This window comes from Amphiprion ocellaris, chromosome 3 (genome assembly GCF_022539595.1).
Source record: "Amphiprion ocellaris isolate individual 3 ecotype Okinawa chromosome 3, ASM2253959v1, whole genome shotgun sequence".
NCBI lineage: Eukaryota > Metazoa > Chordata > Actinopteri > Pomacentridae > Amphiprion > Amphiprion ocellaris.
The window spans coordinates 26,550,294-26,575,425 of record NC_072768.1 but is presented as its reverse complement, the minus strand read 5'-3'; the positions used below and the strand labels follow the sequence as shown (position 1 = coordinate 26,575,425).

The 25,132-nt window shown below is 39.4% G+C and overlaps 1 protein-coding gene across 8 annotated transcripts in view; it reads left to right on the top strand.

Annotated features, from left to right (window-relative positions):
• Positions 1 to 25,132, top strand: part of cadps2 (Ca++-dependent secretion activator 2) — a 388,988-nt gene that overhangs the window by 141,964 nt on the left and 221,892 nt on the right. For all 8 annotated transcript variants that reach the window (XM_055006857.1, XM_055006836.1, XM_055006847.1 and 5 more), the window contains exon 3: positions 11,659 to 11,991. In XM_055006857.1, the coding sequence (XP_054862832.1) occupies positions 11,659 to 11,991 (333 nt within the window). The remainder of the gene's footprint in view (positions 1 to 11,658; positions 11,992 to 25,132) is intronic.

The window sequence follows — 25,132 nt, the reverse complement described above, 5'->3', positions numbered from 1 at the left end:
AACATGGTGCGCTAAGCTAAATAGCTAGCCGCCATTTGGCGTAACACATCCACCTCCTTATCACTACAACCTTTAGTCACAGCACAAAAACCAAATTACACACTCATATTTACCTTCATGCAGATCACACCAAAAGTAAATATCGGGACCACGGTTAGTCGACCTTCAGATATTTCACTTAAAATGTTTTCCACAATACGATGCCTCCGCTACGTTCTTAGCACGACAGCGAGTGAATGTTTCCTGAACCGTCACAGTATCAGCGCCACTTGTCCCGCCCCTTAGCATAGGGAAAAGCTTGGATTGGCTGTTAATTTTTTAATACACCAATGGTAATACAGAAACACAATGATTGACATTTCAGCTTGAAAACAGGTTAGGGTGCACAGCAGTCTACATGTCCTGACTTCAAACCAACCAAACATTACGTTTCCCATGAATATTAGGGGTTTTAAAGGAACACAACTCTTCTGAATACATAGTAAACATACATAAATAACCTTTTAAACTCTATTCATGAATTTTATACATTTCATCCCCTGAATGTATTTTAAACCAGTTTTGACTTTGTATTTTAACCGATTTTAGACTGTTTTAAATCAATTTTGACACATTTCAATGAGCATAAAGTCCTATTTAAATCCAATTTTAAATAAATTTAATGAAATGAATTTACTGCCCTTTTCTATACAACTATTTATACATTTTTAACAGATTTTTATGCCCTGTATTCTGTTGTCTTTTAGACAGGGCTACATACATGTGTGCAAATACATACTATATGAATTATTTATCTATTAAAGCAATGACTTTTTTTGTTTGTTTTCATTCGTGTCTGTTAATATCTTCAAAAATACAATTTCCATTGTGCTAATGGTAATTCTTAAATGTGGCTCTGTTTTGAACTTGTTATTGTAGTCAGAGACCGAGTTTTATTCTGCCAGATGGTCTTTCACCTTCTCTTAAACGGCTGCAGTGACACTCAGAGGGCTGCCAAAACTGTCCGTCTGTGTCTTTAATCTCCGGACTCACACCCCGGTGCTCTGCTGCGGTGTAAATAATTAAATGAAATTTTAAAGCCTCAATTAATTCGAGCAGCAGGGTGGGAGGAAGTCTCCTGCTGATCGATTCATTAGTAATAATGTCTGGCATTTGTGTTGCCAGACAAAATGGAGGAGAACCTATAGAATCCAGAGAGCAGCAGAGGGAGGGCTGCAGTCAGACTCACTCCATCAGTTACACAAGTTCAGAGGGTTGCACAGGCTTGTTGGTTCTGTCGGAACCAAACCAGAGTCCGCCGCTTGATACAATCTTTGTTTCAGTTCAATTAATTTATCATACAAAACACAAAAATGAGTCCAGTCTATGTCTACAATTCTACAATTTAATTTAGCAGACGCTTTTATCCAAAGGGACATACATCTGAGAGTAGATACAACATAAGCATAGATCTAGTCAGGAGAAAACAACCTTGATAAGAGACATGAAACAAGTTCAAATGTGATAATAGGACTGTGGTATCTACAGGCAGTGCAGATGTAATAGAATTTTTTTTTTTTTTGCAGTCTGTCAAGTGCAAAGGTTTTCAGTGAAGAGCTGGGTTTCTAGTCTTTTCTTAAAGACTGAGAGGGATGCTGTAGATCGAACAGAGTTTGGTAACTTGTTCCACCATCGATGAACCACAGAAGAGAAGAGTCTAGCTATCAACCGGCCCTGTTGTGGTGGTTGTGTCAGGGCCTTTTATTGGCCTAGCGTAGTGAGAGGGAGAATGTGTAGACCTGAATGAGAGTTCAGGTAGGAGGGAGCTGTTTTCATTGTAGTTTTGAATGCAAGTGTCAGAGTTTTGAATTTTATGCTGACAGCAACTGGAAGCCAGTGAAGTAATCTGAACATTGGGGTGATGTGCTGTTTTTGGCTAGTTGAAAACCAGACATCCTGCTGCATTCTGAATCATCTTAAGAAGTTTGATTGTGCATATGGGGAGACCTGCCAGTGAGGAGTTGCAGTAATCGATGCGTGATATTACAAGAGCCTGGACCAGGAATTGTGCTTCATGTTCAGACAGGAAGGGGCTAATCTTCCTGATGTACAGGGCGAATTGACACGACTGAACAACAGAGGGCACATGAACCTATGTGTTATTAGATTGAAACTACTGTGACATACTCCAATGTGAAAAAGAAACTGATATAGTTAAACAGTGGGGATTACTGTGGCATACATTTTAATTTATTTTGATATGGTATCTTCATAAAACACTTGACCTTTAACCTCTGTGTAATACAAAGCATAACTTGAAACACTTCAAGATGGCATTAATGTTATGAGGGAATTGTTGGGAATATAATGTTCCCAGTGTTCCTGCTGTTTTAAATCACTGGGCAGTCTTTTAAAGTTCACAAAGTTACAGGCAGTGGTCTGTGAGAGACATGGACATCCATCAGGACAAAAAAATTGGAAAGAAGAAAAGCACAAACAGCCCTGAATCCACTGAATGCAATTCTAGGGGAAAAAAAAAAACAACATGTCAGAACTTGAGAATAAGCCTGAGAATAATTAGGTAATTTTTGTTTCCTTCAATATCACAGCAATCCAGTGACAGAAGCCTGTACATCCATATCCATTACTTCTGATAGCTAATTCAGAATGCTTCTAATGGCACCAATTTAACACAAACTAAGCAAATGTAGACTTAAACCGTGAGTTCACAATAGATCATTAATACACTTACAGGGTGAAGGTTTCCTAACAGTTTGGATTTCTTTCTGTCATTGCAGGCTTGTACTGTATGCTGATGTTGTTGGTGCAGATTTCCAACAGATGGGCAAAAACTTCAACACATTTCACAAATGCAGAAAAGGATCTTCAAGTTTTGAATCACTTTAAAATACAAAGATGTGACTCGGAACAGGACCTGAATTCTAGTAGGAGCTGCGAATTCTCTGAGATATAGCAAATTTTGGTTGTAATTACTACCAGGAAAAGACCTGAAAAAATACTTACATACTGTCCACACTGATTTGAAATCACTGAAGAGGGCAGAGATATTAAAGTCATCCTCCCTCCCTTAGAGAAATGAATCCATTCCGAAAGGGCCTTCAGACAGGCGCTTATGAGAATATCAGATATTAAATAGAGTGAAAACTGCATTCTCGCTGCACACTTAAATTAGTAATATTTCAAAATGTATGAAAGTAATAGAATCATATATCAAATGAACGTATTTATATGCATTTCACTGCACACTATATTAACATACATTAAAAATACACGCATTCCCACATAAATATTAGAATATGTGTCCAAAACGTATTTGCAAAGTTATGAATAAATACAATTAATCATTTTTATCTCCCCGCTCTCACACCCCACCTAGTCATTGATCCAGTCTCCATGGGTGTCTGAACGGGGCATCAGAACCTCCAAGAGGCTGATGGGAGGCTCAGCACTGCCAAGGAGGGAGTGACCTTTAGACATCCACACATACAGAGCATCAAACCCCCCTTTTAAAAGCAATGACGCCAGTGATAACCTATACATTTCTTCATGTCAGCAAATATCATATGCAGTCCACTGGAAGACTGATTATGACAAAAAACATTTACAGGACCTCAATGGCTTCAATGGCAATGCAGCTTTTCCATTTTTCTGCATTTTGTGGGGCCCTTCACATCGTCTTCAGCTTTCTGTTTTTTCTCTGTACTCAGTAGACATACCTGAGGTATTGTAAAGACATTTTGAGAAAAGAGCACCCACTCTTCACTTCAAGGTGCATTTCCAATATATACAATGTTTAGCATAGACATGGTGCATACATAGTTAAATCTATATAGCTGAGCATCATCCAATAGCTTTGGGCTGACTGAATTTCAGCTCCAACACTTCCAATGTGTTCCCAAGTATGATTTATTTTCCAAATGGTCAGCCTGCATAATGACCGGTGGCACTCCACCATAAGTGAATCTTACACAGTGCTGTGAAAAAGTATTTGCCCCTTTCTCAAATTCTTGTTTTTTTTTTGAATATTTCCTCCACTTAAATGTTTAAGGCCATCAGACAAAGATAACCAAAGTAAACACAAAATGCCATTTTAAAAAGATGATTAAATGTTTTAAGGGAAAAAAGCTATCCAAACCTACCTGACTCTATGTGAAAAAGTAATTGCCCCCCTTGTTAAATCATGAATTAACTGTGGCTAATCACATTTTTTGGAAAGCAAGATCAATTTCACTGACGCCTGATTACCTCCCGACCTGTTCAATCAAGAAATCACTTAAATAGAATATGTCTGACAAAATTAAGTTGGCCAAAAGATCTCAAAAATCTGCAACAAAATGCCAAGATCCAAAGAAATTCAAGAACAAATGAGAAATAAAGTAATTGATATCTATCAGTCTGGAAAGGGTTACGAAGCCATTTCTGAAGCTTTAGGACTCCAGCAAACCATGGTGAGAGCCATTATTCACAAATAGAGAAAACATGGAACAGTGGGGAACCTTCCCAGGAGAGGCCAGTTGACCAAAATTACCCCAAGAGCACAGCAACGACTCATCCAGGAGGTCACACAGGAACCCAGGACAACATCTAAGGAATTGCAGGCCTCCCTTGCCTCAGTTAAGATCAGTGTTCATGACTCAACAATAAGGAAGAGACTGACCAAAAATGGCATCCACGGCAGAGTTCCAAGGCGAAAACCACTGCTGACCAAAAAGAACATAAAGGCTCGTCTTACTTTTGCAAACAAACATTTGAATGATCCCCAAGACTTTTAGGATAATATTCTATGGACTGACAAGACAACAGTTGAACATTTTGGAAGGTGTGTGTCTCGTTACATCTTGCATAGAAGTACAACAGCATTTCAGAAAACGAGCATAAACATGTTGGTGGTAGTGTGATGGGCTGGGGCTGCTTTGCTGCTTCAGGACCTGGATGACTTGCTATGATTGATGAAACCATGAATTTTGCTTTCTACCAGAAAATACTGAAGGAGAATGTTGGACCATCAGTCCATGACCTCAAGCTGAAGTGCACTTGGGTTCTGCAGCAGGACAATGATCCAAAACACACCAGAAATTTGACTTCTGAATGGCTTAAATAAAACTAAATGAAGATTTTGGAGTGGCCTAGCCAAAGTATGGACTTGAATCTGATTGTAATGCTGTGGCATGACCTTAAAATGCCGTTCATGCTCAAAACCCCTCCAGTGTTGCTGAATTAAAATAATTCTGTAAAAAACAGTGGGCCAAAATATCTCCAAAGAGATGTGAAAGAGTGATTGCCAGTTAGAAAATGCTTGATTTCAGTTGTTGCTGCTGAAGGTGGCCCAATCAGTTATTAGGTTTAGAGGGCAATTACTTTTTCACACAGCTTTAATTTTTTTTCTTAATAAATAAAATCATAATTAAAAACTGAATTTTGTGTTTACTTGAGTAATCTTTGTCTAATATTTACATTTATTTGATGATCTTGATGGACATTAAAGTGGGGAAAATATACAAAAAAAATAAGAATTTGAGAAGGGGGTAAATACTTTTTCACAGCACTGTAGAGCACTTCTTTAACACTGGAACTGCAATGGATTGTTTTTTCTCCCATGCACTGCACTTCAGAGGACACTTCACCGTGTGTTTTCTTTATTGCAGATGCACTCATCATGGGATCATGGGGCAGCCTAGCAGGCACTAATCATGTTTTTTTGTAGTTTTTTTCCCCATTTGAAATGTTTTTGTCTGTATTCTGTATTTGTTGACACCCAAAATTATACAACTTATAGGGCACTGCATTACATCGCCTTCATTTAAAGGTACTTTAACATGTTTTTTGTTTGCGGGAGTACTGTACAGGGCTCTTTCATGTTTACCTTTTCTGAAAGGCTGCTCATTAGGGCACTGGTGCTTTTTTTTTTTTTTTGTCCTCCTGAGCATCCCTGGGGCTGAAGTTGTTTTGTTGTCTGGGAGTGGGTGTTCTGTGTTTGTGTGGATCTTTGTCTCTTCCTTGTTTTCTGTGTGAGAAGTCTTTTCGTCCTGCTAGTTTGTAGTGTATGGTCTGTCTGTGTGGAGATCTTTGTTCTGTCCAGGAGGTGTAATTGGGGCGGACCCAATGCTGGTTGGCTGTTCACCTTTTTAAATCTCAGCAGCCTGCAGTGGATGGGGGAGTCATTCTGACAGCAGCACCCTTTTCGCATGTTTTTCCCAGACTCCAAACACTTTGATTGAAACATGTGTTTTCTTTGATAGATTAGGCTAGCTTTGTTTTTGTTTGTTAGATTTAGTTAGGTTTCTTTTTCTAGTAGTTGTGTTTTTGTTGGATACGTTTTTTTTTTTTTTTTTGCTTGAGTGCTAAAATACCTCTTTAGTTTGAATCAATTTTTTCTGTTGTTGTTTGAATATATAGCCCAGGGAGTGGCCTGATTTACTGTAAAATACTGTAAATAAACTTTTTTGTAATGTTCTTAGATCCTGTTAATTGTTTTGGGGACTGGAAAAATATTCAGTTTTTTTTAAAATAAATATTATGCCATGTGCCGTCCCCCTAGACGGGTGCATAACAGTATCCACAGCTTAATATATACTGTTCCTTGCCATTAAACCATTAAAAACATATATAATGAACACACTGTTTGGTGCATTTTAACTCAGTCCTATATACAGTATCCTGATGCCCCAAATGCTCAATGGAGGACCAAATGTGGAATGATCTTTCTGTCAACATATTGCAATCTAAAGATTTGGTTACATTCCTGCACCATTTAAAAAAAAAATAAAAAAATAAAAACCATTAATCGCTTGCAAACTGCTTTTACAGTTTTTATATCTCCACCAGTATGAACACTAAGAGTGACACAGTGATGTCTGAGAGCACTGAAAGACAGAGTAACTGCTGGGTAGCTCAGACAGAGCATGTTGATAATGGTCGGCGTCAGGGAAGTGCGTGGTGATGATCCATATTCAACACATTTCCACTCAGCAGGGTCACTTTGCTCATAATAAAGCAGAGCTGTGTGCTTCCACAGACAATTTGAGCTCAGACAGCGACCAATCACATGAATTGAAAACAGCAATCATGCTGATATTAAAAACAATCTGTGTTGCCATTAGTCAGCCTTCAGCCCGGTCACAATTAATAAATAATTATCAATTACCATTGCTGAAAGTGGACACTGACAGATGTATGAAATGCAACAGCAACAATGGATTTCACTTAGTATCACTGATGATTTTCAGCATTTTGTATACAACCGCTTATGTTTCCATTTTCAAATAACTACTTTCAATTTAATGTTTTATGAAATTGTCATTTTTGGAGTAAGCAGGAGATGTTCACCATCATCTTTTCAAAAGTACTTATGCTGTATCAGTACAATACAATTTACCAGTTATGTTTTTGTAATCCGTATGCTTCACCAAGGTAACTATTAAAACCACCATACTGGCACGCCTCTAGTGGACAGTGTTAATTTATTTATTATTCTTTTACAGGACTTTGACTGCAATGTTGAGTCTAGAAACCATGTGACTGAACAACTAACTCTAAATCAACCTGAAAAAAATGTGCTGCGTGTCATTATTTCAAACCCTGCATTTATTCTCTAAGCTGTGTAATAGCTGTAGTGGCTCCCAGCTTAGATGAACGAGAGAATGAAACTTGACATTAATGTTGAGTCAGTCCTCCTCCTGCATGCCCACATGGACAGCTAAATAAACCTAACCTTCATTACACAGGCATTTCTTAATCCTGCCATAAACTCAAACATCTGTCTCCTTGTTTCAGGTGTCATCTATTCAAACAGTCAGCTTTATAGTTTTTAGCCTTCCAGCATGGCCTCCTTCAGCAGGAGCTGTTTAATGTCTTTCTCTCTGCAGTTCAGAGCACTTTGTATTGAGTGATGCAAAGAGGCAGATTAACTGCTGTAAATGGGCTCCTCCAGTGGCAACTGCATCTGTCATCCCCACTTCATGCACCATTTCCATTTATCACAACAAGGAGGACCCTCTCTGTGATGTCTCTCAGGCCCCTCCCTCTCACTGATTTCAAGTCTAACTGCTAATTTCTTTGTCAACAATACATACATTTTCAGCAGCGTTTCTTCTTTATGTGCTTGTTGAGACTCTTTAGTTTCAAGTGAATTTTGTTCTGCGTCATTACTATTGTAGTTCCATGACAATTCCTGTCCATCTGCTGCTGGTTCATGCCCCACAGGTTTATCGCTCTCATGAGGCAGTGACACAAAACCCTCAGAAAACACTGAGGCTGGTCACATGATTTGTTCAGGATGTGTTGTTTTATGTTGTAAGCCATAGGACAACCTTTAGCCTCCTGGTGTTGACGTACTAAGCATTCTCTTTTTTGAAAGCATTTATAATCTCTTTCTCTGTGTGTGGCTTTTGACCACTGCAGATTTTTCTGTTCTTTGTCTCTAGGCAGCTTTATTGGAATATCATTTTTTCTCTTCTGGGTTTTTTAGATCTCCTTTACATTTAAGCCATTTAAAGGCCGGACAGGATTATTATTAAGGATGCAATTTCTAAATATGTAGCTCTAATATACAGATGAGTTTTTAGGGTTTTAATCAGTGACTGGAAAATATGAATGGTTTGACACATTATGTCTCAATTCTTGTCAGTGTATATTTTGTGCACTACTGGGTTACGTTAAGTAACATATGAAACCATGATTGGCTCCAAACTACTTGCAGTTCCACAAACTTTTTGAACCTGTGCTATTGCTTTGTTGGACAGAGATTTAAAGGTGAGCAAAAGTTGTTTTTTAACTCTCAGTGAACAAATCTTGATGTTTTGATCTTCTGGTGTGTTCACTTTTGGTCTGTCTGATCCTGTTTGGATACAACTTATTCAGTTTCCACAAAGTGTTGTAGAGCTCCATGCAGTGCCCCCTTTCAAAGCTTCAGTCTCGCTATGATTTGACACAGAAAGCTTCTCTTTGCTCAGAACAACAAAGTAACTTTTGACACTTCCACTTACTTTTGATACCATGCTTCCCAGTATCACACTGCTACTTAGCCCCCTTTCAGACATGCTCCCAGTTTATCTGACGACACCTGAACACGCTTCCTTCTTGTCTAAGTGTGCAGCCTGGTCAGGTTTCTCACACACTGGCAATCTTACTAGGTCAGACCTTGTAACATTTCCATTTCACTTGGAACACCGCACAAGTTTGGGGTCACCTAGACAATTTCATTTGTTCCTTGAAAACTCACAATTTTATTCATGTGCTAACATAACTGCACAAGGGTTTCCAAATAATCAAATAGCCTTTCAACATGAGCAGCTAACACTATGTACCATTAGAGCACAGGAGTAATGGTTGCTGGAAATGGGCCTCTGTACCAATATGTAGGTATTCCATTACAAATCAGCTGTTTCCAGCTAGAACAGTCATCTGCCAGTTAATTCATTTTGTTAATTTGCCATTAACAATGTCTAGAGTGTATTTCTGATTCATTTAAGGTTGTCTTCATTGAAAAAAATGCTTTTCTTTCAAAAATAAGGACATTTCTAAGTGACCCCAAACTTTTGAATGGTTGTGTACACATTTAACAAAAAATAAATACATAGAATGTTACTGCTGGCAACGTTACAAACTCGAGAACGGTTTGTATCACAAGTGTGCAAAACAGCCCTTGAACATTTGTCCAGTAATGCAGGCAACTATTTGCTTATGTATGTATGTATGTATGTATGTATGTATGTATATATATATATATATATATATATATATATATATATATATATATATATATATATATATATATATATATATATATATATATTCTTGAAAATAGCCACCCTTTGCTTTGACTACTGCTTTGCACCCTCTTGTCATTCTCTCGATCAAGACCAAAATAACTTAAGTCGTAAATGAACAGAACTGCAACGTTCGGAGCAATGAAACTTGTGATGTATTGTGTCTCAATGGTACTCCTCGATACAGTCATTATATCAAACCCATTCCAAACAGATAGATGATTGTGATTGGCTCACCACGGGAAAGGCCAGGTGGAAATCTTTTTGGATAGAAGGGGGGTGAGATGTATCATGCCTGACCAAATGAAACATGAACTCTCAGACTCATCGGTTGCCCAGACTCTGTATATAGAATTGAGTCAAAGTGCACAGAAGAATATGTTCATAACATATTTTAAATAGTAGTTTGGATGGCAATTCCTTTCTACAGGAAAGAACAAAATTCTAAATTTGGTATTAGGATCTGTTCATATTCTAACTGACAAGACGAATATCATTCATGCAACATTGTCCACGAATACTCGGATCTCAAAATAAATATCCGGATACCACCGTCACGACCGAATATTCGGGTCCAGCCCTACAGTCAACAAGCTCTGACGATTTTAAGAAATCAGGCAAAAGCAAGCTGCACTGCAACACATAAAACAGAACACATGCTACTAAAAACACCTAAAATACGTGGCGTATAATAAATAGGTGAAAATAACAAAGAAAAAATTAAAATAAAATGCACACATACCCCCATACATACAGGCATACATCCCTATGTACACCACATTTGGGTACCTCCTTTTGGTAGCTGGACCTAACTGCTCATTCATGAGCTTAATTGAGAGAGGGATAAAATGATGTTTAAAACGGTTGAGCCTGTACAGCAGGACTCTGCACCTTCTGTCTGAAGTCAACAGAGCATACTCTAGAAAATGGTCATGTGATGAGTCCGAAAGAATACTGTTTGCCTGGCTGATGGTGGCCTGTATGCATAAGTCTTGCGACATGAGTAGAGCAGAGGTACCCATAATCTTACTTGCCATCTTCACCGGGTTATGAATCTGAGTTTTAGACTTGACTGTCACAGCCCCAAACCAGCAGGTGATCCCGTACCCAAGTAAGGACTCAATGGTTGCACAGTTTAAAAAAAAAAAAAAAAAAAAAATCAACATTTCTCTACAGACACCAAAAAGTCTGAGTCATCTGAGGTGCTGATGTATTCTAACACATTTATTTTGTATATTTTTATTGTTTTATGTTAATAGATTTTGAAGGTAAAAAAAAAAATCCTCTAATAATGTAGAATTTGGACTGATGGAATACGGCAGGATAGGGCATCTTTGAAGAACAGAACCTGAATGTGTAAAATGTTTTCTAAACCTAATGTGAGATGTTTGCACACATTTTCTTAAACTGTCTTCAGCTGCTAGATGAATCTCTTTCTCTGATGCTCTGCTGTTCAGACTTTCAGTGAGACTACCATGAAGAGATGAAGCTGCCAGCTGAGAGACTTTTTAATGTCACACCGAGCTGCTGCTGCTGCTTCAGTCTGTGCCACATAATTCAGTCGGATTCAGCAACAGTCTCTTTGAAACTAGGAACTACTGCCAAAAATATGAATTAACCAGAGAGTTTACCTTACCCCAGTGAATCACCATGTGACTGTCCCGTTTAGTCGCTGGATGTTTTGGTGAGTTATTTAGCAGCTACTGGGCAGTTTAAGGAGAGTGTAGAGCTTTTCTTGTAGTGTATTTGTTAAACTTAGTTTTTTCTTTGGTCTCTACTCTTTCAGGGACATGAAAATGTTGGCACTTGTGGATAAGATGTATGTAGCTTAACAGGAGTTAGTAACTCAACCAGTGTTGTAGGTGCTTATTGTTCTTTCTTTCTGTGGCAGGGCTTTCTGAAGAGTGAGCGTGTTTCCCGGATGGTTCAGAGTGGTGGATGCTCTGCAAATGACTTCCGTGAGGTTTTCAAGAAGAACATTGAGCGTCGTGTCCGCAGCCTCCCAGAGATTGATGGTTTGAGCAAAGAGACTGTGCTGAGCTCCTGGATTGCCAAGTATGACGCCATCTACAGGGGGGATGAGGACATGCGACGGCAGCCACAGCGAGCGCACCTGAGTGCCATGTCAGAACTCATCCTCAGTAAGGAGCAACTATACGATATGTTCCAGCAAATTCTCAGCATCCGCAAGTTTGAGCACCAGCTGTTGTACAATGGCTGCCAGGTGAGCTACTAGAAAACAGCTACAAAAACACATGAATACATAAACTTATTTGCTGAAAAACTTCCATGGATGAATGAGGAAGCAAATGCTGCTGGATCTTCAGAAATTGTTTTTATATATATCCATGTGCTGCTGTTTGGCAAAAGAATGGGCAACTCCCAGCTGTCCTCTACCATCAAGACATTACCGTTCAAATTTGGGGTCACCCTGGCAATTTCATGTTTTCCATGAAAACTCACTTTTATTCATGTGCTAACATAATTGCACAAGGGTTTTCTAATCAATTAGTCTTTTAACACAATTAGCTAACACAATGTACCATTGGAACACATTGATGGTTGCGGGAAATGGGCCTATGTACCGCTATGTAGATATTCCATCAACAATCAGCCATTTCCTGTTACAAATCTGCTAAGCTGAGGCTCAAGTGCAGAAGCAGAGACATGACATGAGGTGTAGGCGTGAATAATATGAAATTTATTTACAAGAAATAAGGTATACAGAACTACAAATGCAGTCGAAGGACTACAACAGGAAATATGTAGGGTACAGGAAGTATACTGGGACAACACAGGGCATAGGGCCCTCTAGTGAACCGGCAGAACTACTACCAGAGTGTGCACAGAAATATACAAATTTAACACTAACCCACATAAGGTAGGAACTGGCTCCAAACAAGATAGAAATGACTAATTGGCTGAACTACAAAACGGCTTAGCTAGAAACTAACCAAACACTACTAAAAACACTAAACCAAATCTGGCTTGGAGATCAAGTGGGAACTTAACTGATGTGGAATACTGAGGGTAAGGTGGTGTGTAGCAAGAGGCTGGTTGCCAAGGGTAGGTGCTGCAGTTGCAGTACCTACCGGTGTGGGCTTGGTTCAGGCAGATGGAAAATTGAGAGCAGACGGGTCCAGGGTTCCAACAGAGGTGTGGATGGCTTGATGGGTGGCAGAGAATCCAGGTGAGCATGAGCAGGCACGAGTCCAGACTGGAAGGCAAGGAAACAAAGGTAAGTACAGAGCTGACGCAAGAGAGCTAGACAGAACAGGCAATCACAACTAACTGTGGCTGTTAAACAGTCCAGCATAGAGTGTTGTGCAGCGTCTGCTTATATGGGCGAAGAAGTAGTTCTGTTGTTTACTCCCACCTGCTTGTATGCCGATCTCACTTGATTAAATAGACAGAGCCTTCTCCATGCACACATGCTCACCTGCGAAAGAGACAGAGGGAGAAGGAGAACCTGCCACTATCCTGATCCAGAAGCAGAGGGTGTGACATTTTCAGCTAGAATAGTCATTTACCACATTAACAATGTCTAGACTGTATTTCTGATTCACTTAATGTTATCTTCATTGAAAAAAATGCTTTTCTTTCAAAAATAATGACATTTCTAAGTGACCCCCAATTTTTGCACAGTAGTGTACATTTTTTTTTCATTTTAGATGGGCTAATTTCACTTCTTCCATTGATATTAATAATGGTCTTTTCATTAAGAGTTGACACCTTAAATTTAGGATTTAAAGACAGTAATGGACAAACAAATCTAAACGCTTGTTCACAACTCTGGGTGACAGCTAGTTTGGAAGACTATATCAAGTAAAGGTGGAATTTAAAAAATACGTCATGGGTTCCGGTGATGAATTTGTTATCAATTCAGATTTCGATTTTTGTTGTAGGTACAGAGTGTTACTTTCTGTTCAATATGAATTTAGGCCTAATTACAGTAAGCACTGTTTATAAGATTAATGCTTCAATAGTTAGCTATTCAGTATGTTCTTAATCAGTAAGACGTCTATTGTACATCATCATCTTTCTGCAAGGATTCAGTTGTTTAGTATAACTGGTGTTGTGGATCTGAACACTTGTGAATGCCTCATTTCTAGCATCTTGCAGTTATTGAGACATATCGAGATGGTTTGCACATTGGTAAGTTAGACAAATCGATAAAGCCAAATTGAACAGTTATCATAGCTGTTGACTGTCAAGCACTGATGGAAGGTTCACTTGTTATGAAATAAGACATGATGCAATTAAGTTATCTGGCAAGCTGTCACTTTGAATTCTTTGAAGAAGTTGTCATGTTTCTCAGTGAGATGCTTTGCCAAGTCAGGCATGCTGACTCCCTCTGTCTAGGTTCACAACATGTTTTACAAATAGGTTTGTGGCGTTGGTGGGCTCACCCTAACTAAACAAGATAATCCCAGATTTTGCTTTGGGCATCTGCTTTGTTGACAATCTGTGGATGGTCAGGAAAAGCACTCATGTTTACAGCCATGTTGTTGGCAAAGCCACTGCGCTTGCAGAGAGCGGAGGATGAGCACGCACACATACTGCTCTGTTGTTGCACATCAACACAACACAGAAAATATGGCTTCTAATATAATACTGTTGTAATAAAATGCGGAATAGTATTGTTTTTATCTGCAGGGTATTGCAACACCTTTGTAAAAGTTTTGTAATTTCTGGACAAACAGGCAGGTTGTTGCAGTGTCTTCATTGCGAGTTCATGCATAACAATCAGTGTCTACCCTACAGGTCTGTGTAACTAGCTTGTGTGTCGTCTCTGGCTGTTATTGCATCACTGTGGGGCCTTTGCGGGGAAAGCACTGGTCTGACAGAGATCTCTGATCCAAGGGGACTAACCTGGTTAAGTAAATGCTTAGTAAAAAAATGAATTTTATCAATGGGGGGGGGGGGGGGGGGCGCGCGCGCACTCTGAACTACGGGAGCCCAGCAGGCAGGTGTCGGTGGCGGATGTTGATGAGAAAATCAATTTTATTTAACACAAGTCGACATTAAGTACAGTCGACTTAATCGATAAAATCTATTTATCGCCCAGCCCTAATTAAAATATATATATATATGTGTGTGTGTGTGCGTGTGTGTGTGTGTGTGTATATATGTGTGTGTGTGTGTGTGTGTGTGTGTGTGTGTGTGTGTGTGTGTACATATATATATATAAAAGACTTTTTATGTGTTGTTTTACAGATGTCTGCATGTTAGTGGCCTTCAATATGTTTTACGAAATGTTTGTGGAGGACCCGCAATCTGGTCCTGGAGGGCTTTGTTGTCCCACTGAAGGGACTCATTTTCCTTCTCCAATGCAGCTTCATCAGATTACCAGTGGTATCATAATAAAGGTGATTTGATGACACTTAAGCCATTCTAATTTTTTTTCATGAGTCTTCATGGTTGTAGAATATGAAATGAAACATCAAATTATTATTGATGGAAAATACATACAGGTATATAAATGTAAACAATAGACAAGAACATTAAAATAGAGATACATGAATTACCTTAAACTGATTTTAGATTTAACACTTAGGCATGAATTTTAAAAAAATTTAAAAGTTCCAAAAATATATGGAATGCCATATATAATTGACAATGTATGTGTGTGTGTTTGTGTGTGTGTGTGTGTGTGTGTGTGTGTGTGTATAGTAGTGTATAGACGTAGTGTTCACTTGTCATAGTTGCAATGACACCATGCCGCAATTGTACAATGGTACAGAAATCTTTAACAAATCCATGGATCCAGACCATAAGCCGCATCACTGCCAAAATCTAATCAACTGATCCTTGTGTCATTTCTGACCTTCCCTGAAAATTTCATCTAAATCCGTTTTTGAGTAATGTTGCTGACAGACAGACTAACAGACAGACAAACCAACACTGACTGTCACATAACTCTGCCACATTCCTTGGCGGAATAAAAATGCTGAATATCAGATCCAGTAGTAAGCCAGACTGATCATCAATCCATCCCTAGACCAGTGGTGTTGTGCATGTTTTTTGTACTGTGTTTGTCTGCCTTCTGTTTTCAAAGAAAATTGTAGTTCAATTTAATTAAATTCAATTTTAGTTATATAGTGGCAATTACAATTCAAATTGTTTCAAGACGCTTTACAGAACCCGTTTGCCTGAACCCCCAGAGCAAGCCCTAAGGTGACAGTGGCAAAAAAAAAAAAAAACTCCCTTTTAACGGGAAGAAACCTTGAGCAGAACTTGGCTCGTATGGGGGGACCCATCTGCCCCTGGCCGGCAGGTTGAGAGGGACAGAAGAGGTAGAGGGGGTGGGGGAGGGGAGGGAGAGGGATGGGAGAAGAGGAGGGTGAGGGACAAGGAAACATAACACACACTGGGATACATGCATCCTCAGAGTAACATAAATGATACATACAAGTACAAACCAACACTGAAACTGATTCATAAGTTTACTGTTGCGGTGTAAGGCTCTGGCATTAAATATACTACATAAGTAGCTGGTAGTAAGTTACAAACAGTGTGTAGACCCATATGGAGAAGAAACACAAAAAACTTATAAGAAGTAACATCAATTTCAGTAATAAATCTTTCTGTTTATGTGTTGTGCTTTTAAGTCTCATACTATGATTTACTCCTGAAAGTGGCCACTTTCGCATTCTTTTCATACAACATAATTAAAAGAATTAAGTACGAAACAAGTAAAAATTATGTATGTGATATATAAGGAAAGCAGGGTTTCCTCTACATTCATTTAGGAGTGGCGGGCCGCCATTCCTAAATCCTAGCTGCTGCTCCTTCAAATTTCCTTTTTTTTTTTTTTTTTATTGTCGCAAATACACCACTGCTGCATGTCTCCACCTTCACAGCAGAGTGCTGCACTGTGTCGGGTACTCGCGAGTACTAAGGTAAACTACAGATAACTATCCTCCTCAGTATCTACTCTTTGATACGTTGGGTTAATACAGTGGTTCTCAAATTTTTTCTGTCGGGCCCCCCTTTGGAGGACAAAAAACTTTCGTGCCCCCCCAATAACTTTGTGTGTGTGTGTGTGTGTGTGTGTGTGTGTGTGTGTGTGTGGGTGTGTGTGTGTGTGTGTGTGTGTGTGTGTGTGTATATATATATATGAAACTATAAAAACATGAATATGCAGGGCTGTGCTATTTTATCTGATTCCATTTTGTTCCATTCCGTTTTGTTGGACTCATTTTAGTCCAGGGACCACATAAACCCCAATCTGATCTCCAGTGGACCCCACCAAGTAAAATCACAGCATAATAACCTATAAATAACCACAACTCCAACTTTTCCCCTTTGTTTTAGTTCAAAAAAGTACATTCTGAAAATATTCACATTTAATGACGTACCTTTTTACAAAATATTATGAACCTGAAATTTCTTAAGGAAAACAAGTTCAGTTTCAACAGTAGCCTATTATGCCTCAGTTCATCATTCACACATGCATTGTAACTGCCAGATAACAGTTTATCTACAAAAATACAAAACATTCAGTCACAGGTATCTGGAACTGAACAATGTAGTATTTTACTTCATGATCAGAACAACTTGTGAAGTTCTAGAAATTATTTTAAATTTACAGTTTTACAAATTTACAGCTAATGTTGTTGTAATTTTTATCATTTGTAAAGTCGTCCCGCGGGCCGAAATGGACTGTCTGGGGGACCGGTTTTGACCCGCAGGCCGTATGTTTGACATTGCTGGTAAAAAATAATCGGAGGAGATGAGCCGAGTATGTGACGTGATCAAGTACGCTGGTGTTCCGACTGCACATTAACGATGCGTTCTCCCGTTCTCAGGAGTCTGTACTTCGGAGTCTGAACGGCCAGTGCATATACCATAGATATATACAGAAGATCGTTATTATTATTATTATTATTATTTATATCTATGGCATATACAGTCTATGGGGCCAGCACAATTTCAGTATTGTTGTACGCCGCGAAAAACAAGCTGACGTTAAAACAATAGTTCAGCTAATTAGTTCCGTGTTGAAGGACCTTTTCCTTCCAGTCGCCCGCGCCCCCCTTGACATGCCTCTGCGGCCCCCCCCAGGGGGGCGCGCCCCACTATTTGAGAAACACTGGATTAATACAACGTTAATTACTCACTAGAGCGCGGCCTTGAAAGTGACGTCACGTCAAGCAACGAGGCACCAGGTCAGACAGTCAGAGGAGTGTCGTCTGGGAAAATAGGGCAGCGACTTACTGGAGAAAAATTATTCGCTTAAGATAACTCACAATAGATTTTACAAGTTAAATAGACATTCGCAAAATATTGATGTCCAGCTAATGTTATGTAACATATCGGTAGCTTCAGTTAATTGGGCCCGGTGCCAACTCTGTGTCGCTAATGTGAGTAAACTAATTGATAGAATTAAGCTAATATCTACTAAACCAAATCTATACTAAAGTAAATCACACTATTAAACCTACAAAAACCCACAGCTAATCTACAAAAACCAAACAGGGATAAATTGAAGCAGGCAACGAAACATAGTACTTACAAAACCAGGGAAGCTAAGCTACAGGGGCAAAGTAGGCATACAAGGAACAAAAACAGGAACTGGCAGGAATCCGGGGGCAAGAAGAGCAGAGTCCATGGAGCTGAAGCAGTTGGGGGGAAGCAGGGCTTGGTGGGGATTCAATTCAATTCAATTTTTCAATTCAATTTTATTTATATAGCGCCAATTGCAGTCAAATTGTCTCAAGACGCTTTACAGAACCCATAAGCCTGACCCCCAGAGCAAGCCAAAGGGCGACAGGGAAAATAACCTTGAGCAGAACCCGGCTTTTATGTGAGGGGACCCATCTGCCTGCTGGCTGATGATGGGGAGAACAGAATCCAAGGGGGCAACAGAGTCTATGGTTCGATGGGGAGTGAATGACAGAGCTGGCTTATATACTGGGAGGTGGAATTGCAAACAGGTGACTGGTGTGAGCTAATTATGGCAGCTGATTCACAGTGCTGCAGTCAGACTGCAGGCAGGTGTAACATTCAGGAAGCAGAGAGACACAGGAGAGAGGGAGACATGCAGACAGACAGAGGAAGCCAGAGATACAAGACAAGGAGAAAGAGAAGACATGGGACGAGTGAGGGAGAGGTATAGGAGAGAGAGACCAGAGAGAGTAAGATTAGGGAGAGACAGATGGCAGACAGGATAAAGGGTGGGAGAAAGAAGTGAGAAGGGCGGAGAAGAACAGGGGCAGGAGCAGGGACCATGACAATGATATATTGTTTTTTTAAGTTCCCAAATTATACAAGTTTCATATTGTACAAATTTACTAAGGATCTTATATCGGTTTTGACTGTCATATGCAATACTTATAGGTTCCAGATAAAACAGATACAAACTTTATAAAACTTATCTATATCATTTCAATATGAGATGAGCATATCAAGTATAGTAAGGGTGATGCAGAGTAGATTGGTGGAAATCAGCAGCTGGAAGCAGTGGGCTGGAGGAAAGTAAGCAGCAGCATCCCACAGTGGATATGATGGAGACTAGGCCAGTTGGTGGGAGAACAACCACAGATCAGAAGCATCCAGCTCTGGGACCAGGGACACTCGGAGAAAGGACACAGGGAGAAACAGAGTGAATGTAATGCAATAATGGTATATACAGTAAATACATAGGTATTTAGAGAAGGGCTCAGTGAGAGGACCCCGAGCAGTGTAGGCCTATGGCAGCATAGCTAGGGGCATAACTAAGGGACATCGAAGAATAAGTCAGTTGTGCCTCATATATGCGGACTCCAACTCCAATGGTACTCTGCGATTGTTGTTGACTTTTGTTCTGCTGACTGTAGAGTGATTTGCCCCACAGGGACAATAAAGATTCTTTGAACCTTGAACTGACCCCCTCAGAGTCACCTGAGTCAACCCTGACTATAAGCTTTGTCAAAAAGGAAGGTTTTAAGCCTGGTCTTGAAAATAGAGAGGGTGTCCGCCTCCCGAACCCAAACTGGGAGCTGGTTCCACAGGAGAGATGCTTGATAACTGAATTTGCTAGTTGTAAATGCAAGCATGCGCTGCTCCTCTGACTTAGACGGAAAGTATCTTTGATCACTGTGGATCCAGTGGGATCTGACTGGAGAAGTCTTAACTGAATGAGCAGCCACTAGATCCTGTGAGTGGCAGCAGGAGGTGATTGTCCAGAGGCAGTCTAGGGTTGGACCATAGTTGGAGCTGGTCCTCAAGGAACCTAAAGGAGCTGCTCCAGTCATTTCCCAGAAGCGTGACTGGATCTTGCAATAATCCAGTGTAAATAAAGGAATGATGTGGGCAGACGTGGCTAAACACCTCACAGGCTGACTAGCTTCCTTATGTCTGTCTTTTTCCTCTTTATCAAGGCAAATATATAGAAACATGGGCAACAGAAATCAAAATGGTCTGCATGTTGTGACACCAATGAAGGGAAGAGAGAAGAGCTTCCCATTTTCTCGTCTTTTGGATTAACAGACTTTAAAGACCTCTCCAGAAATGTGTCTCTGAATACCACCATGCAGAGGCAACTGTGTTTCAGTCATCCTCAGAGGTTTTCCGCTACTGATTATTTCTTTCTCTGTAACCGACTCTGAACATAAATAGCTTTCATTTACAGATTACTTCACGGCCCATTGAGGCATCATCCTCGCCTGTATAACAAACGGCATGTGTCTGTTGCCAGGGCAGATTCTATTATTGTCCTGCCAGAATATACAGAGAAAGGAAAGGCTGAAGGAGGAAGAAAGTGGGAGAAAGGGGAGCTCATTAAAATCTTGCCATAGACTGTTTACAAAAACTAAATCCTTTGTACACCACTTAACAGAAAAGCAGCATTGATCAATATTTTAATTAAGATTAAATCAAATGTTTAAGTTGTGTTAAAGAGTTCCCCCAACTCTGAACTCACCCAATTTTTTTTCTTTTGTTCTGCAGATGGCTGCATATCAAACAAGCTTTAATAAACTCATTGTGCACTACACTACACCACACTACACTACCTGCTCAGTATCAACAGCACACCAAAACAGGTGTGTTTTGAGTTTGCCCAACTTAAATTCCAATGTATAAAAATTAGCCGTTAATGTTCGCCATTACAAGTACCCCTTCATAATTTCCATTTAAAGATGAGTGATCTCGTAGTCTCTATTCTTTTCCTCAACCCAGAAGCCCCTAATATGGGGATTTTGTTGAGAAAATATGTCTAGTATGGTTCTGACATCACGTTCATTCTTATTCAATCAGGCCTGGTGTTACATAATGATTTTGTGTTTTTTATATATTAAATGACTTCTGAATATTTCATTGTCTAAACTACGGAAATGACTTATTGATTCATGATCAATTCTTAGCAAAGGTCAATGTGTTAGAGGATTTAGGAGCTTGTTAAAACTCAAGCCACACTGTGTAATATTTATTGATATGCCAAAGATGTGAGGATAATGTCTCACAACCTAATGGCTGATTCCCTAAAAGATCCACAGTGCCTGAATAAATTAAACCAGGCCTTCACAATTCACTGTCTCTAAATGTGTTTCTAACCAGTGCAGGGCCTGCTGTCAGTGGGTAAACTGTCATGTCTTTGATCTCTGACAAGATTGTAGAATCTTGCCTTTGATTTGGTTGCCTAGCAGTAGTGGTGACTTAGGTGCCAGCCACAAGCAGCCACTGTTCATCTGATTTCAAACTCGACATTGCACTTCCTACGATCTGCAGCAATATATTACAGATCATGTATTACAGATACATGATTGTTGAAATAAGAGCGGAAAAGGGAAACACAGATAATCTTTTGTCAAAGGTTGAAGAAGAAAAGAAATGCAGAGACGTGAGCAATGCTGAGAGTGTGTACACTTCTCTTTCAATGATTGAAAAGTCAGAGGGAGAGAAAAATAGAAGGACCTACAGCTGAAGAGGGAGAGACAGTCCAGGTGTTCTGACCAGATGATCTCTGAGGATAAACAGCAGTGACAGTCCTCTATGTGTGCATGTTTTTTTACATCTATTGTCCTGATTATACGTTCAAATTATTCTCAATGAATTGGAAAATCTGCCTTCTTTTTTCAAGATATTTTAGCTTCTAATTATTTATTGCATCCTGTATGTAGATGATACAGTAATTTTCCTCTTTCTTGAAACTAAATGCTTGTCTGATTTTAATCTCATTTGACTGCTTTCATGCACTCTGTCACTTTTTGTCATATATCTTGATGTTTAACTGAATGCTGACCTCACATTTATCTGGTGTTTGTACTTATCACGGCATAATACTTGTCATGATTCAAACATCTATTCATCACCACAACTATGCAGCACTATATAATATACTATATACTATAATTTTTTTTTAATATATATATATATATATATATATATATATATATATATATATATCATAGCGACTCATATAGCAATTGCTATTCTTCTCTGTAATTTTAATGAATTAAATTAAAAAAAGATTTTAGCAAGAAACCAGTGTTTATTTTATAGTAAATTTTCAGCAAAAGTTAAAGGTTTTGGCAAAATTTTAGCAAGAAACCAGTATTTATTTTGTCGTAGGTTTTCAGCAAAAGTTAAAGGTTTGAGACACATTTTAGATTTAATAACCAGTTAATATCAAAAACAAAGCAAACAAAACAAAGGTGAAGTATTTTGTGAACACTTTATATCCGATCTCCTGGGCCTGGGCAATAAAATAATAGTGGTGTGTACCAACAACAGACTGTTCATCATTAGCTATAAGACAGTTGGTCAATGGTTTCTTATAAGCATTAGTTGCAAACTGCCATGAAAGTACATGAAAAACACAAAGTTGGATTGCAAGGACAAATCCTAAGTGTACTTGCAGAGGTTGTCTGTCAGCTAAACTTTTCAGTGTGAACACAGAAGTCATAGTTTCTGGCTCCCTGAATGCTGGTTAAAACACACAATTGTACATGGTGAATAAAATTTAGTCAGTGTTAGCCCAGCTTTCTATAGCTGATAGACAACAGCTGGTACAAAACATGCAGAGGGTCCTTGATGACTGGGGTAAAAATATAAGTAAAAGTCTATTTTGCTTGATGGATATAAATTAAAGGAGCTATGCAGGGTCCTGAATATTTTTGGCCTCTTAAAGGGGACACAAAAATTTGGAGAAGCACAGATATTGTCCAGCACTCTCCATGGTTTCAGCTCTTTTTGTTCTTTTATTACTCTGCCAGGCAACGCGGCAGAGCTGTGATGATCGACATTGTTTTGTCTGTCTGTCTGTCTGTCTGTCTGTCTGTCTGTCTGTTTGTCTGTTAGCAACATTCCTCAAAAACGGGCAAATGGAATTGGATGAAATTTTCAGGGAATGTCAGAAATGACACAAGGATGAATGAATTAGATTTTGGCAGTGATGCGGCTTATTGTCTGGATCCACGGATTTTTTAAAGATTTCTGTATCATTTCGAGATAGCGTCACGGCGTCACTGTAACTATGACAAGTGAAGTGATCATCAGCTGCCTGCTGACAATCACATAATTGCAATTCTACAACAAATCGACAGACCACAAATTGCTTAAAGATTCCATCTGTTGGAAATCATACGATGACTGAGCAGCCATAGTACTACACTCTCTGAGTGCTTTTCTTGTTGACAGATGTTTTAGCCAAACACTGGGTCCCACTTGTTGTTGAGATGGTCCATTGATCTGTGTTTTAGCTGCCTCAGTGTGTGATCTCTCATTAGTTCCGAGAGGCAGGTAGATGAAACTTCAATAAATTACCTGGAGCTCCAGGCTGCAGCTCTGCCCTCAACACTGACAGCAAGCTCTTCGCTTTTATCTTTTAGCTTTTTTCTTGCTTTATGTTTCTCTCAGTCTCTGCTTTTTGGACCATATCTTCCTATCTTGTTTTCCCCTTCCATCCTACATTTGCTTCTTGCTGTAACTGATGATAGGATGTAATTGTGTCTTTTGTCTGTCTGTCTTTCATCTCTTTGTCAAATGATTACTCTGAGATTGTCTTTGTTTGAGCACAGCACGTTGTTCAGTTTGTAATAAGAGGGGCTGTTAAACATTCAAGTTTTTTATTTTTTTAACTTTGAGGCTGTCTATGCTCTCAACACAGAGACAATGAAGCATCTGACGATAGGTACAGTATGTTCCACACTCATTTCTATTCATTGAGGTTTTCCCTATGACTTCAAAAAAAGTGATGTTTCATCTGATTTCACACTGCTTCAGTCATCTCCAGTACTTTATTTCAGCACTGCTATGATGATTGGAAATTGACAGACATGACTGTCCCGTTTCTAACAACTTTAGGAGAAAAGTCAACTACAGGGAGTCCCAGGGAGCATTGCTGTTAGAAACAACATGCAATCAGACTTTATCATGCAGACATTAGTGGGGAGAATTAGAAGTTGTTTTATGAAGAACTATTTAGGCAAATACAGAAATGTAAATAGCTTCACCACTTTTATTTAGCATTTCTTTTTTGTTATAGTTTTTGTCATTTTGGTTCAAATGTAATGATTACTAAACTTTTCTGTGTTCTACAGAACTGAGAGACATGGTGCTAGATAATGCTGGGTCAATTCCCACACCATTTATTTTGGGGACATACACTATATTGCCAAAAGTATTCGCTCACCCATCCAAATAATCAGAATCAGGTGTTCCAATCACTTCCATGGCCACAAGTGTATAAAATCAATCACCTAGGCATGCAGACTGCTTTTACAAGCATTTGTGAAAGAATGGGTCGCTCTCAGGAGCTCAGTGAATTCCAGCGTGGAACTGTTATAGGATGCCACCTGTGCAACAAATCCAGTCGTGATATTTCCTCCCTTCTAAATATTCCACAGTCAACTGTCAGCTGTATTATAAGAAAGTGGAAGTGTGTGGGAATGACAGCAACTCAGTCAGGAAGTGGTAGGCCACGTAAACTAAGTAAGAACAGTGCTTCAGCAGAGAGCTTCATGGAATGGGTTTCCATGGCCGAGCAGCTGCATCCAAGCCATACATCACCAAGTGCAATGCAAAGCGTGGGATGCAGTGGTGTAAAGCACGCTGTCACTGGACTCTAGACGCGTTCTCTGGAGTGACGAATCACGCTTCTCCATCTGGCAATCTGATGGATGAGTCTGGGTTTGGTGGTTGCCAGAATGATACTTGTCGGACTGCATTGTGCCAAGTGTAAAGTTTGGTGGAGGGGGGATTATAGTGTGGGGTTGTTTTTCAGGAGCTGGGCTTGGCCCCTTAGTTCCAGTGAAAGGAACTCTGAATGCTTCAGCATACCAAGACATTTTGGACAATTCCATGCTCCCAACTTTGTGGGAACAGTTTGGAGCTGCCCCTTCCTCTTCCAACATGACTGTGCACCAGTGCACAAAGCAAGG